This window comes from Malurus melanocephalus, unplaced genomic scaffold, assembly GCF_030028575.1.
Source record: "Malurus melanocephalus ecotype Western Australia unplaced genomic scaffold, MMel_1.1 scaffold_170, whole genome shotgun sequence".
Taxonomy (NCBI): Eukaryota; Metazoa; Chordata; class Aves; order Passeriformes; family Maluridae; genus Malurus; species Malurus melanocephalus.
The window spans coordinates 1,358,728-1,372,315 of NW_026623402.1; the positions used below are offsets into that span (position 1 = coordinate 1,358,728).

At 61.6% G+C, this 13,588-nt stretch overlaps 2 protein-coding genes across 5 annotated transcripts in view; one reads left to right on the plus strand and one right to left on the minus strand.

Moving 5' to 3' along the window:
• Positions 1-4,729: 4,729 nt before the first annotated feature.
• Positions 4,730-10,307, plus strand: LOC130577229 (glucagon receptor-like). The gene is made up of 13 exons (XM_057372430.1): positions 4,730-4,890; positions 5,067-5,163; positions 5,454-5,561; positions 5,815-5,936; positions 6,018-6,124; positions 6,196-6,352; positions 6,842-7,001; positions 7,195-7,255; positions 7,547-7,616; positions 7,975-8,063; positions 8,209-8,347; positions 8,632-8,673; positions 8,780-10,307. Exons 1-13 carry the CDS (start codon positions 4,813-4,815, stop codon positions 8,849-8,851), a joined length of 1,302 nt encoding a protein of 433 aa, XP_057228413.1. The 5' UTR covers positions 4,730-4,812; the 3' UTR covers positions 8,852-10,307.
• A 271-nt stretch (positions 10,308-10,578) lies between these two features.
• Positions 10,579-13,588, minus strand: part of ANKS3 (ankyrin repeat and sterile alpha motif domain containing 3) — a 17,939-nt gene continuing 14,929 nt past the window's right edge. For all 4 annotated transcript variants that reach the window (XM_057372425.1, XM_057372427.1, XM_057372424.1 and 1 more), the window contains exon 18: positions 10,579-13,426. The gene's annotated coding sequence lies outside the window, so the exon portion shown is untranslated. The remainder of the gene's footprint in view (positions 13,427-13,588) is intronic.

Consider the following 13,588-nt stretch of genomic DNA (forward strand, 5'->3'; position numbering starts at 1 on the left):
AGGGTCAGATCCGATAGCGCCTTTCTGAGCTGGGAGCKCTCATTCATCACGGGAATGTGTGAAACACCGCCTTGGGAGCGACCTTTGCAGTGTGATGGAGTGGGGTCCTGGCTGCCAGCGCCCCAGGGGGTGGAAATGGGGTGGAAACGAGAAGGAAATGAATGCTCCCGTTCTGCTAACACTGGCCAAAACCCCAAGCTCAGAGCTCCAGGTCTCGTCCAGTCCCTGCAAGGATTGCCCCCTGGGGCACCTCCAGGGCACCTTGTGGGATGTGACTTGTAAGCTTTTTCTCTCAGAACAGGATCCCCCTGTCCCTCCAAAGTCCTTTGTCGCTCGCTATTTCTCGAAACCAGAATTTTCCAGGAATAAATGTCCAAGCAGATGATTCCGTACAAAATCCCCCAGCTGATCATTCCTGGGTAGGCTGCCAGCGGTGTTTGGCTGATTCCTGGCTAYGGACGGGTTGACAAGTCATCAATCCCTTTATAATCGTGTTGGAACAGGCTGTGGCCATCAAGGGAATGCTCGAGCACATAATTAAACGTTGCATTTCCCATGRGCTTTACCGGGATAAGCCCCAAAGCAGGAATCTCCCGGGGCTGAGTTGTGCCAGCCCCGCCCCACTCGGTGTCCCCCAGACRGTGATTTCGCTGTTGCTTTGTGTCAGGGCTCAGATTCACCCCAAATCGCTGCCCTCCAGAACAAGGAGGTGTTTTGTGGCTGGGCAGAGCTCGGGGTGGGTTCCCTCCTGAACCAGAGAGGTTCAAATAACAAACAGATTTTGTTGGGATGCAGGGAACATCTTCCCAAAAGAGGGAATTCCAGGGCAAACACCTCTACGCTCATATGGGTCTGCTCCTCACTGGGTTAGCAGCAATTTCTAACAGCACCATCATCCGATGCTGAAAATACTTAAAATACTTTGTTTTTAGGATTTTCACAAGCCCTAGGTGCCTCTGAGCTCCGGAGCTGTCTCAGCCGCAGGGAGCCGCGTCCCTGCTCACGCTGCTTCCTGAGCATTCACATGCTGATGGATTTCTCTACCTGGTAAAGCTCCGACAGCCTTTTCTGGGAAGTTCGCTGAGTAACTGCGAGCCGGGATGTGCTGGTGAGCGTTGCAGTTCTGCGAATTGCTTCTGGATGGGGAGCGAARCACTTTGATTAGCGGAGCCTGCGGTGATACGCACGGATGAATTCTCSCATCAATAATGGATAGAGACAGGGAAAGCTGCCTCCAGGAGGTGTTGCTGCCACCGGTAACAGCGCTCGGGGAGGGACTGAGCGCTCGGGGGTGTCTGGCTGGGTGTCTATCCCAGTGTGARCCTGGCTTTTCTCCCGGGGAGCAAGCGACAGGAGCAGAGCAAACGGCCTCCAGTTGAGAAGGTTTAGGGTGGAWATTGGGAAGATTTAGATTGGGAAGATTCCTTCATTGAAAGAGTGATCAGGCAGTGGAGCAGGCTGCTGAGAGCAGTGGTGGAGTCACCRTCCACACATTTTGGAAGTGTTCAAAAGYCATGTGGATGTGGCACTTGGGGACAGGGGTTTTTGGTGGACCCGGCAGTGCTGGGTTAATGGTTACACTCAATGGTCCTAGAAGGCTTTTCTGACCTAAACAATTCCCTGATCCTATCATGCAGGACCCTGGGGGATGCTCTCCTCTCCCTGAGCACCCCTGCAGCTCTCAGGATGCCCAGGAAGCACCAACACCTTCAATGCCTGAGAYAATTTCAAGACAGTTTTTCCAGCTCCAATGGTGACCACCACCTTTAATAAATAAATGTACCAGCCATGTCCTCGGTGACAGCCATGTCCCAAACTGGCCCCAGCAGCTCTTGGGGAGTGGGGTGCTGTCCCAGCCCCTCTCSCTGTGGTTCTGCAGCACCCCATGGATCAGGATCCGGCCCCGGCTGAGCATTGCAGTCGCTATGGAGACCCGGCCTGAAATGCATCAATATGGAGAGGAACAGCTTGTCCCTCATGTCCCTATTCAGGGGACCAGGGAGAAAATCCCATCCAGATGTACCTCACCGGGACAGTAATGTCTGGAGTTTTGTGATTCCTCTCTGGGGAATGGCATCCACAGCCCATCCACAGCCCTGGGCTGTCCTCAAATCCTGCATCCTTGTGGGATGAGCCCACCCCGTGCTCTGCTGGCATTAGATGGATTCATACAGGAAGGCCTGTGGGGTGAGGATGTATGGAGTGTGGGTCTGAGGAGGGGGATGTGGCTGGAATCACCATCCATGAGTGCCCCAGGACTGTGTTATCATGGAATGGTTTGGGTTGGAAGAGACCTTAAAGCTCRTCCCATCCCACCCCTGCCATGGCAGGGACACCTTCCACTGTCCCAGGCTGCTCCCAGCCCCAGTGTCCAACCTGGCCTTGGGCACTGCCAGGGATCCAGGGGCAGCCACAGCTTCTCKGGGCACCCTGTGCCAGGGCCTCCCCACCCTCCCAGGGAACAATTCCTTCCCAATATCCCATCCATCCCTGCCCTCTGACAGTGGGAAGCCACTCCCTGTGTCCTGTCCCAAATCCATAATCTGTTAATGACCAAACACCTTGGTGGTGGCTCATGCTGGGGGAGGCACCTGAGGGCTCATTTTTCCCCAAACCAGMAAATCCTGACCCTGGACTGCTCCACCTCGGCGTTGTTTGTCACCTGGAATAGCCAGACACCTCTTGCATCACTGGAGCAGCAGCAGCTGTGATTCCTCATCCCTCTGACTCCTGTGTCTGCTCCTCACTGCAGCAGCTTCAAGGCAAACATCAATTTTTGCAAAATAAATGCATTTTCTGGTGCATTCAGCCAGTTTTGGGGTATGAACCCTATTCTGTGGAGCAGGGWTGGCAGCAGCACTCCAGCATGGAGGGAAGCACGGCTGCACTGGGAGAGGGGTGGGAGCCTGGAAGGGCAGCTCTGATGATAATTTGGGGGATCCCTGCTCCACTGATGGGAAAACGACCTTCCCCAGCCCTGTCTAGGGCCGTAGGTCAGCACAGATCCCCGACCTGGGCTGGAGGGTGGGAGTGTGACCAGGGCCACCAGGCTTGTCCCTGACATTGCCAGGCTGGAAAATGGGACCTGTGGGTGTCACGGGCTGTGTCTCTGTGCTGGATCCAGGACTGTCCCGGGGAGGGTGGCCCTGCWGCCCTCCCTGCCTGCACAGAGGCYGTCACYCAGCCCCGGGGACAGCGAGCATGGGACATGAAGGACCCCTGTGACTCTCCCTGGGGCTGCATGAGGGGGCGTGGGGGCTCCGTGAGAGACTGAGGGGGTTTGGGTCCTTGATCCAGTCCCTGTGACCCACGGTTTAGGGCTGGACCCCCATCTCTGTCCCCATGTGATGGAACTGGGGACCCCCAGCTGGGCTGGACCCGGACCCCCATCCCCACCCCTGTGTGATCCCACCAGGGACTCCTGAAGCGGCTGGACCCGGACCCCGATTTCCATCCTCCTGTGACCCAGCTGGGACCCCCGTCAGGGCTGAACCTGCCCCCCATCCCCACCCCTGTGTGATCCCACCAGGGACTCCTGAAGCGGCTGGACCCGGACCCCGATTTCCATCCTCCTGTGACCCAGCTGGGACCCCCGTCAGGGCTGCACCTGCCCCCCTCCCCACCCCCGTGCCCCCACCCGGGGCGCTCCGTGGGTCCGCGCTGGAGCTCCGGGGGCGCGGGGGCAGCGGCGCCGGGACCCCGCCAGTCCCAGCGGCCATCCCGAGCCCCGGAGGCGGTGCCGCCCCCGAACTCTCCCCTAAGCCCCCCCAGGCCCCCTCCCGTCGGGGCTCGGCGCTGGCAGGAGGCGGCTCCGCCGCAGACGCCGCTCCATCACCGCCGCGTTCACCTCGCGGGGCCGGGGCTCTCCGTGACACCGGGAATACCGGGAATACCGGGAATACCGGGAACAGTGGAGCTGCAGAGCTGCCAGAAACACCAGCAACACCGGGAATACCGAGAACACCGGGAATAACGGGAACACTGGGACTGCCAGAAACGCCGGACACCGGGACTGCCGGTAACACCGGGACTGCCGGTAACACCGGGACTGCCGGTGCTGGGTAAGCGAGCGGAGGAGGCGGCGCAGCCCCGGCGGAGCCCCGGGACCCGCATGAGCACCGAGCGGGACCGGCTGGGGACCCTGGGGGTGGTAGAGAAAACCGGGGGGGCCGTGCTGGAAGGGGGGTCGGGCTGGAGTGGTCCAGCCTGGAGCAATGGGGAGCCCCGGGAGGATCGGGGAGCCCCGGGGGTGACTGAGCTGSTCCTCCCCTCGGAACCCCGGCTGGGCTGGGAGGGGTCACTGCGAGCACAATCGGGGCGGGAGGTGATGGGGTGCAGGAGGTTTGGGGGTCCCAGCCTGTCCGGTCCCAGGGGACCCCCAGAGATGTCTCGCTGCCTCCTGTCCCTGCAGCCCCTTCACAGGTCACCCACGGATGCCAGCCACCTGCTGGGTGGCAGCGGTGCCAGCGGGGCTGTCACATCGGCTGTCACGATGGGTTTTGCTCCCCTCGGGGCTGGCAGCGGTGGGCAGAGGCTGCMCGGGCTCATACAAGACGTGTGATCCAGTTACACCCTGGCTGCTCCGCCTGGGGCTCCCCGAGGTTTTGGTTTGACCCGGGGCTGTGGCAGCCCAGGACGTGTTCAGGATCTCCTGTGTCGCTCTGGGAAGCACATCTCTGCCTCCTCCCCCGGCTGCGGGTGCTGGCGGAGCCGAGCCGTCCCCATTCCTCCCCCTTTCACCAGGGTCTGGGTCCCCGGCGCAGCCCGAGAGGCACCCCGGCACTGGGAGCACTGGTCAGGCTGGGAGCAGCCATGGGGGAMACGCTCGGAGCTGGATCCCTGCGGAGCCTTGTCCAGCTCGCCTGGATGTGCCTGTTCTCCTGTGTGCCGGTGAGAGCCGGGCCGGGCCGGGGGCAGCGGGGTTGGCACTGCCGGGCTCTGACCCCTGCCGGGGGCTCCGTCCCGGCTCCGTCCTGGGGTTCCGCCCATCCCGGGGGGCGGCAGCAGCTCCCGGCGGGATTCGAGGTGCCGGGGCAGATGGCTCTGACCCGGCTCCGGGCATGCAGCGCGGCGGGGCCAAGGTRCTGGAGAAGACCTTCGAGGAGTGGCTGCGGTACCGTGACGAGTGCCTGAGGAGGATGGCGAGCGAGCCCTACCCGGCAGGTACCCGGCAGCTCGGGAGCGGGCGTGGGGCGCACGGAGCCAGGGCTGGGGCGGGGTTTGTCCCTCCTCCAGCACTCTCTGCTCACCCACAGAGGAATGAGCGGGGGGTCGGACGAGGATCGCCGCATCTCAGATGGGATACCCAGGGCCGGGGATGCCCTGGGGGCCGGGGCTGGTGTGGGGCACCTTCAGAGTGGCACCGGCCCCTGGGCGGTGGCAGGGCTGGATGTGGCCGTGCCGGCAGCAGCTGCCCACTGGCTCTCCCTGCCCCTGCCCTCTGCCCCTCCCAGGGCTGTTCTGCAACAGGACCTTCGACATGTACGCCTGCTGGCCCGACGGGAGCCCCGGCACCGCCGTCAACGTCTCCTGCCCCTTCTACCTRCCCTGGTTCGAGAAAGGTGAGGGTGCCCACTGCCAGCCCGGAGCTGGGAGCCAGGGCTGAGCCGTGCTGGGGGCGGAGGGGCTCTCAGGGCTCCCCTGGTGCTGAGAGGGAGCCGTGAGCAGCCCTGGGGTAAAGTGACACCCGGGGCTCGGGGCAGAGCCAGCCCGTGTCCTGCTCATGCCTGCCCTGCTCCAGGGTCTGTGGGACCCAACATCCCCGGAGAGGGTTTTGGGGAGCCGGAGGGACTGTGCTGTCCTTGGTGCCCGCAGTGAAACACGGGCTGGTGAGCCGCAGGTGCGGCACCGACGGCCAGTGGGTGACAGTGAACGGCAGCCAGCCCTGGAGAGACTACTCACAGTGCGAGGACGAGCTGGAGGTCACTGCTGAGGAGGTGGGACCCCGGCTGGCACCCCGGGGTGGACAGGGGTGGACAGGCACCCAGCTGGGCTCACCGGGCTGTGCTCACCGGCAGGAGGGCGCCCGCCGGCTCATGGTGAGCTTCAAGGTGCTCTACACCGTGGGCTACTCGCTGTCGCTGCTCACGCTCATCTCCGCCCTGCTGGTCCTCACCGCCTGCAGGTAGGGCACGGCCCGGCCCCGGCCGCTCGCTCCCGGCTGCGCTGGCCCTGCCTGAGCCCCGGCTCCCGCAGGAACCTGCGCTGCACCCGGAATTACATCCACGCCAACCTGTTCGCCTCCTTCGGCCTGCGGGCCACCTCGGTGATGGTGAAGGACGCGCTGCTGGAGCGGCGCTGGGGCGTGCAGCTGCTGCAGGTGGCCGACTGGGAGGCTCTGCTGAGCCACGAGGCAAGCGCTGGGCTGGTGCCATCGTGGGGACCCTCGCCCAGGGCTGGGGTGGYGGGGTGGAGCTCCAGGCAGCCGGTGGGTGAGTTTTTGGAGTGCCAGTGCCATGTCTCTGATAGGGGTGCCTGTACTGCCTGTGCACCCTCTGGGCCAGCTCTTGGGGTGGCCCAGCCCCTGTGGCTGAGCTGCTGGGGTGTGTGGGCACCCATGAGTGAGCTCTGAGGGCATCTGTGCCCCTCTGGGTGAGCTCTTGGCGTACTTGTGCAGCCTCTGGGTGAGCTCTCAGAGTGCTTGGAGTGTAACATCACATGCTTGATGGGTGATGGGGTGCCTGCATCACTCTGGGTGAGCTCTTGGGGTACTTGTGCAGCCTCTGGGTGAGCTCTCAGAGTGCTTGGGGTGCCCGTGCTGCTCCTGGGGGGGCTGGTCCCTGYGGGTGAGCTGTGGGTGCCCGTGAGCACAGCCAGCCCCACGGTGGCTCTCCCRTGGCAGGCAGCACTGGGGTGCCGTGCGGCGCAGGTGCTGATGCAGTACTGCATCCTGGCCAACCACTACTGGTTCCTGGTGGAAGCTGTCTACCTCTACAAGCTGCTCATCGGGGCCGTGTTCTCCGAGAAGAATTACTACAGGCTCTACCTCTACCTGGGCTGGGGTAGGGGCCACCCGGGCACGSGGYGGGGAYRGGGACAGYGCACSCTGTCAGGGGCATSGCGGTCCCAACCGGCCCAGGAGGGTGCGGGGTGGGGGCTCTGCCGACCCCGGGTATCCCCACGGTGCCCCCCCGGGGGTGGTTTCTCAGCTCAGGAGGGTGCTTGGTTTTACAGGGTTTGCTGTGTGACTTGCAGGGACCCCCGTGGTGTTCGTGGTGCCCTGGATGGCGGCCAAGTACCTGAAGGAGAACGCAGAGTGAGTGGGGGGGGAGAGAGGGAGGGATGGATGGATGGATGGATGGATGGATGGATGGATGGATGGATGGATGGATGGATGGATGGATGGATGGATGGATGGATGGATGGATGGATGGATGGATGGATGGATGGATGGATGGATGGATGGAGGGATGGATGGGGCATGGGGGTCCTGCAGGGGTTCTCAGCCCCAGGCTGGGCTGGGACACTGAGGGTCCCTGAACCCCCTGGCTGGATCTCCCTGCTCCCAGCACAGGGTGATGGTGCAGCCCTCGGTGTTCCCTGGCAGGTGCTGGGCACTGAACGAGAACATGGCTTACTGGTGGATTATCCGCATCCCCATCCTGCTGGCATCCCTGGTAAGGAACAGCTGCCAGCCCCGGCCCTTTTTGGAGAACAGCAGCTCAACCCCTGGCTGCCGCCCTGGGCGGGGCTGCCATCCCCAGGGCAGCTCCCAGCAGCGGCCGGGAGGGAGAGCTGGCCCCAAGGATCAGCCAAATGCACAGCAATTTGCTGGTTCCCGGGTCCTGGGGCTTCATGAAGGAAGCCGGGGTGCTGGGCCCCAGAGAAAGGGGGTGGGKGTGGCCCCTGCTGCTTCCTAGCCGGGATTTTGGGATGGCAGGAGGGAGGAARGGCAGCACAGCCTTGGCAATGCAGGAGTGCTATCTCCCGCCGGGTGAGTGTCCCTGTGTGCCCCTGCTCTGTCTCCCCTCCCAGATCAACCTGCTCATCTTCATGCGGATCCTCAAGGTGATCCTGGCCAAGCTCCGGGCCAACCAGAAGGGTTACGCCGACTACAAGCTGAGGTGGGTGGGGACAGGGGGCRGACACTCTGGGACAATGGGAAGACTCCACCTCCACACCCACCCCACGCGTCACCTCCACTTTGCACCCCTTAAACGAYCCGTTGGGATTAACTGGGAGATTCAGGGTCCCCTCACTGTCCTCCAGGCTGGCCAAAGCCACCCTCACCCTCATCCCCCTCTTTGGGATCCACGAGGTTGTCTTCATCTTTGCCACCGATGAGCAAACCACGGGCRTCCTGCGCTATGTCAAGGTGTTCTTCACCCTCTTCCTCAACTCCTTCCAGGTGAGATGGGAGACAAACAACTCYCGGCTCTGGGCACACCATGGAGCAAAGACCCGGGGGTCCCTCTTCCAGCTCCCTCTCCCTGTGGTGCCTCCAYGGGAAGGGGACACCGCCTCTCTGCCCTCGAGTGTGTGCCTCGAGGTGCCTCCCATCCTCTTGGAGGCTGTGGTGCCACGGGGACCTCAGCCCTAAAAGCACCCCGAGGGGGCCTGGGCAGAGCCTTAACTCCTTCCAGCCCCAGGACAGGGATGGCAGAGGGGGCTCACCCCTGGCTTTTTCTGCAGGGCTTCCTGGTGGCCGTGCTGTACTGCTTTGCCAACAAGGAGGTGGGTGTCCCCATCCCTGTCCCCGTCCCTGCCAGGGCACCTCCTGCCCAGCCTTCCCACCCTAACCTGTGCCTGAGGATAAGCCCCTGCTCCCTCCMTGTGGCAGGTGAAGTCTGAGATGAAGAAGAAGTGGCAGCTCTGGAAGCTCGAYCACCCGGTGCTCTGCTGTGCTCAGTGAGGTGGTGACCAGCCAGGGCAGAGGGGCCGCTGACCACGATGGCCACGGGACCTGGCTGGAGGGCAGGGGCTGCAGGGAGCCGTGCTGGGCAGTGTCCACCCGGGATGGCCAGGCTGTGTCACACTGGAGCTGCTGGAAGGGACATCCCTGCTGTTACCTGAGGTGGCACCTGTGGCTCCTGCCAGGCAGGCTGTCCCCTCAGCAGGGTCTCACCTGTGCCTGGGAGATGTGTGGGCACCACCGGCTGCTTCCTCCCCTGGCCTGGGCAGCTGCAGAACCCAGCAGCCTCCCCAGGACACCCACCCCTTCCTGGGACCCCCTGGAACACCCACACCTCCCTGAATACCCCTGGAATACCCACATCTTCCTGGGATCCCCTGGAACACCCACACCTTCCTGGGACCCCCTGGAACATCTACACCTCCCTGGGCACCCCTAGAACACCCACGCCTCCCTGGGCACCCCTGGGATGGCAGCAGCCGGGGGGAGCCTGGCCCTCAGCAGGGGCAATGGGAGGCGCTGCTCAGCCCGGACCTGCTGCCCAAACCCCACAYCCAGGGCTCCCCTGTCCTCCCCTCACAGAGGGGCTGCCTCTGCAGCACCCTGACAGCTCCCAGACACCCACAGCCCCTGTAAAGCCCATCACAGCGAGGTGCTGCTCCTGCACCTCCTCCCCAGCCTGGTCAGCAACCCAGAACAGCAGCACCTGTCCCCTTCCTTGCTGCACCCTCACCAAGGACAGACAAAGCCTCAGCTCTGTCACTTGGGAGTGAAGGATTTAAGAGCAGCAGCTCACCAGAGCCAAGCCTGACCTCCCACACCCCAGCTCCAGCACCCAGCCCAGCCACCTCCTCCTCTAGGGAGGAAAGGTTGGGCTTGCAGGCCTGGCAGAAGCTCAGGAACCGATTTTCTGGCCAAAGGCTGAGATCCCGAGAGTTTCCTTTCCAGTGGGTGCCAAAGCACAAGCCCAGCCTGGCCAAGCAGCCCGTGGGTGCCAGGGAGCCTGGGAGCGAGGAACAGGACTGTCTGTGCCCGGCTCCTGGGCCGGCCCTGAGCCCTCCTGGAGGAGCCCGGAGCAGCTGCGGACACCCCCAGCACCAGCCCCWGCCCAGACCCTCAGCAGCAGCATGGACACACTGCCATGGCTCGTTCCAGCCACCTTCCTTCCCTTGCCGTGCACTAAAGTCCCCTCCAGGCCGGAGGGACCTGCCAGGACTCTCCAGGAGATGCCCACAGACACAGGAGGGTCTCCAGCTCCTGCCCCTTCCCCGACAGGCTGGGGGAGCCTCTCYCAGTGCCTCACGGAGGGGCTGCCTGGAGCACACAGAACAGAGAGCAAGGCGGAGAGGAGATCCAGGCTGGAGACACACAGGAGTTGTTCTGGATCGCTGTAACCCCCACGAGATCATTTTACACATTAACTCACTTTTCAGATGTAAATAAATATTTATTTTTCAGCAAGCAGAGCCTGCTGCTTCTGTCTGCTCCAGGGGAGGGGAACAGCTGAATGGATTGGGGTGGAAGGAACCTTAAAGCTCATCCAAWCCCACCCCTTGCCCTTGGACACCTTCCACTATCCCAGGCTGCTCCAAGCTCCATCCAACCTGGCCTTGGGCACTGCCAGGGATCCAGGGGCAGCCACAGCTTCTCTGGGCACCCTGTGCCAGGGCCTCCCCACCCTCCCAGGGAACAATTCCTTCCCAATATCCCATCCATCCCTGCCCTCTGACACTGGGAAGCCATTCCCTGTGTCCTGTCCCTCCATCCCTTGTCCCCAGTCCCTCTCCAGCTCTCCTGGAGCCCCTTTAGGCCCTGGAAGGGGCTCTGAGCTCTCCATGGATCCTGGTCCACCCCCAGCTCTCCCAGCCTGGCTCCAGAGCAGAGGGGCTCAAGCCCTTGGARCATCTCCGTGGCCACCTCTGGACTGGCTCCAGCAGCTCCACCAGCACTTTGAGTTGCTGCTCTTTGCTGGGCTCCCACATCACCCACCCCAACAGTGCCACAAGGGTGGTACCTCCATGGTGGCACCATGCAGGGCAGGGATGGCAGGGATGAGGCAGCCCCAGCCCCGTGGACCTCCACAGAGGGGAAGCTGGAAAGCACAAAATCTTCCTGCAAGGAATCAGGGAGCTCATTCCTGCTGCCCCAGCTCCCCGCACAGACACCCACACACCACACACAGGTTCGCAGGTTTTATTCATTTCTCCAAGTCAGCAAATGCTGTTTTTCCTCAGACAACTCACTTTAGGGTAGCACCTGCTGCTCTCACAACCACCCTGGCTGCAAGGAATGCTGGTTCAGAGCMTGCGTTTAAGGAACTGCCTCCTCACGGACACAGTGTTGTAGAAAACCCCCTCCCTGCTGCCCTCTTGTCTGCTCTRATACCCCTTGCAGCCCCTGTTTGGGGCCTGTCCTTTCCCTTCACATACACACGGTCACACCTCCCCCTTTTCCCAGCCTCCAGGCCTTCTGATCATTGCAATTCCCCAAACCCCTTTATTCCAGCCTGAGACTTTGCAAACTCAGCCCCCAATCCCTACAGTAACCCTATAGMCCCTGTCCTGCACAGCCCACCCACTTCTGAAGACACTGCTGAACCCGGGCTGCCTCGGCCCTCCAGGTGCCCCCAGACCCCTCCCTTCAGGTGCTTTTGTGGGGCTTTGTGTTAAATTCAAGGGAAAGCACCCTGACAGCCCTGGGCTAGTGCAGCCAGAAGAACCACCAGAGGCAGGGAGAGACTTTGGCACTGCCCCCATTCCTCCACTGCCAGGGAATGAGGGACAAAGCCCTGCACACTGCTCCCAGGACAGCTTCAGGCCTCTGAGGAGTTTCCAGGGATGCTGCACGAGGGGAATCAGCCGCCCCTCATCCCAACTCTTGAGGGTGAAGTACTCCAGGGCATTTCCTCAGGATGGAAAAAACGGTGCCTGGTGATGAGGCTGGGAGTTAACCAGAGGCAGGAAGCAGCACCCCAGGGTGGGGGGACACTGCCAGGCACACGGGGCCATCCCTGCCGGTTTTGGGACAGAGGCTGGCCCCAGGAGTCACAGACACCCCGAGCAGAACAGTTGTCACCCCTGCCTAAAGGGACTGGAGCAGCTCAGCAGAAGGGATGATCAGCTAAAAGGCTGGAGCTGGATGAATTTTTGGCATCTGTGACCAAGGTCCAAAATCAGAAGGAACATAGGGTTCCATCCTCTGCCCAAAGGGACTCTTCCTGAATCATCAGAGCCATCCCTCACAGACTTCAAATTTTGATTGTTGTGTTTTTCCCCCTTACAGGGACAGTCATTTTACACCACGGTCCCTGTCACCAGAGTCTCTCACCCAAACCCAGTGATGGGGCAGCCTCCTCCTGCACTGCCTGTCCTTGGAAGTGCCCATCCAAGATTGCCCTGGCACAGAAGCCTGGAAATCAAAGGCAGGTAGTCCTTGATAGCACAGCTCCATCTGGGCTGTGGTGTCCATGCCCAGCTCCCATGGGGGACAGAGCTGTCCCTGCATTGGCATTCCCCTGCTTGGCACCGGGGGCTCAGCAGCCCCAGGCTCTTGCTTCACTCTCTTGTCTTTCCAGGGGAACATCTGCCTTGCTGGGATTGTGGCAGTGGCCAAACCACACCTATAAACTCTGCCATAAAGCACTGACCACAAAGCCAGGTTTCTGGGGATGGAGTAAGGTGAGGTCCTGGTTCTGGCCTGAACAGGGTTCAGTTCTGCAGGACCAGGACCACTTTTGCACACTTCTGTTATTACTGCTGTTGCTCCTTATCTCATTGCTGTTTGCAATGAATTGCTTTTATTTCGACCTGTAATCTTCCCTGTTTGTGCCTCCCATTCCCCTCTCCATCCCAGGGGAGGGGGAGTGAGTGGGGAGTGTTTCAGTAAATGCCATTCCTAAACCACACCACGTGTGATCACACCCAGCCCTAAGGACAGTAGGAACACAAAATGAACTGGGGGAGGGCTGTTTGGAGTGACAGGCTCTGAAGCCCAGAGCTGGGGTGGGCAGAGCAGACATTCCAARCAGGAACAGGGCTGCACTCTGAGCTTCACTGCAGCTCAAAGAGCCAAACATCACAAACTCTACTCCCTTCACCCCTCCACAACAACCTGCCTTTTTCACGGCCTCAGATCCATTCTCTGGGCCAATCCCCAAAGCACAAGAGGAGTCAGGGACACATTTCAGCAGCCCTGGGGAGCTTGGGATGCAGAAAAGGATAATGAATTGATTGCTGTATGCAAATGTCACCTTTCTACCACCACCCAGACCTGAACAACAATGGCTGCAGGAAGCTTAAGTCAGATAAAACTCCCAGGCTTGGAGCTCCTCCTCCAAACCTAAACCTTTCCAAAAGGGATCCTGGGAACCCAGACAGAGTCAGGCCCAGAGAGCTTCTGGTTGTCTTCTGCTGTCCCKTGTCCTCCCAGCCGTGTTGTCTGGTGGCCACGGCCTCCTCTGTGCCCCGCCAGCTGCGATGGCCCTCGGCAGAGCCGTGGTGCTGCCAGCACGGCCCCCGTGCTCCCTCCCAGGCACACTCAGCTTCCGGGTGGAACAGTCACCCGACGTCAGTATTCCTGCAGCCACCAGGGAAAGGGGACAGTCACCCTCCGGGCCACACAGAGAAAAGGGGGCTGCAGATTGCACCAGGGGAGAGCCAACCAGAGGGCACACAAAGCCGGGTCAGAGCCCAGCCCTGCTCTGATGTGAGCTACAAGCGAGCCTTGGGGACATGGCAG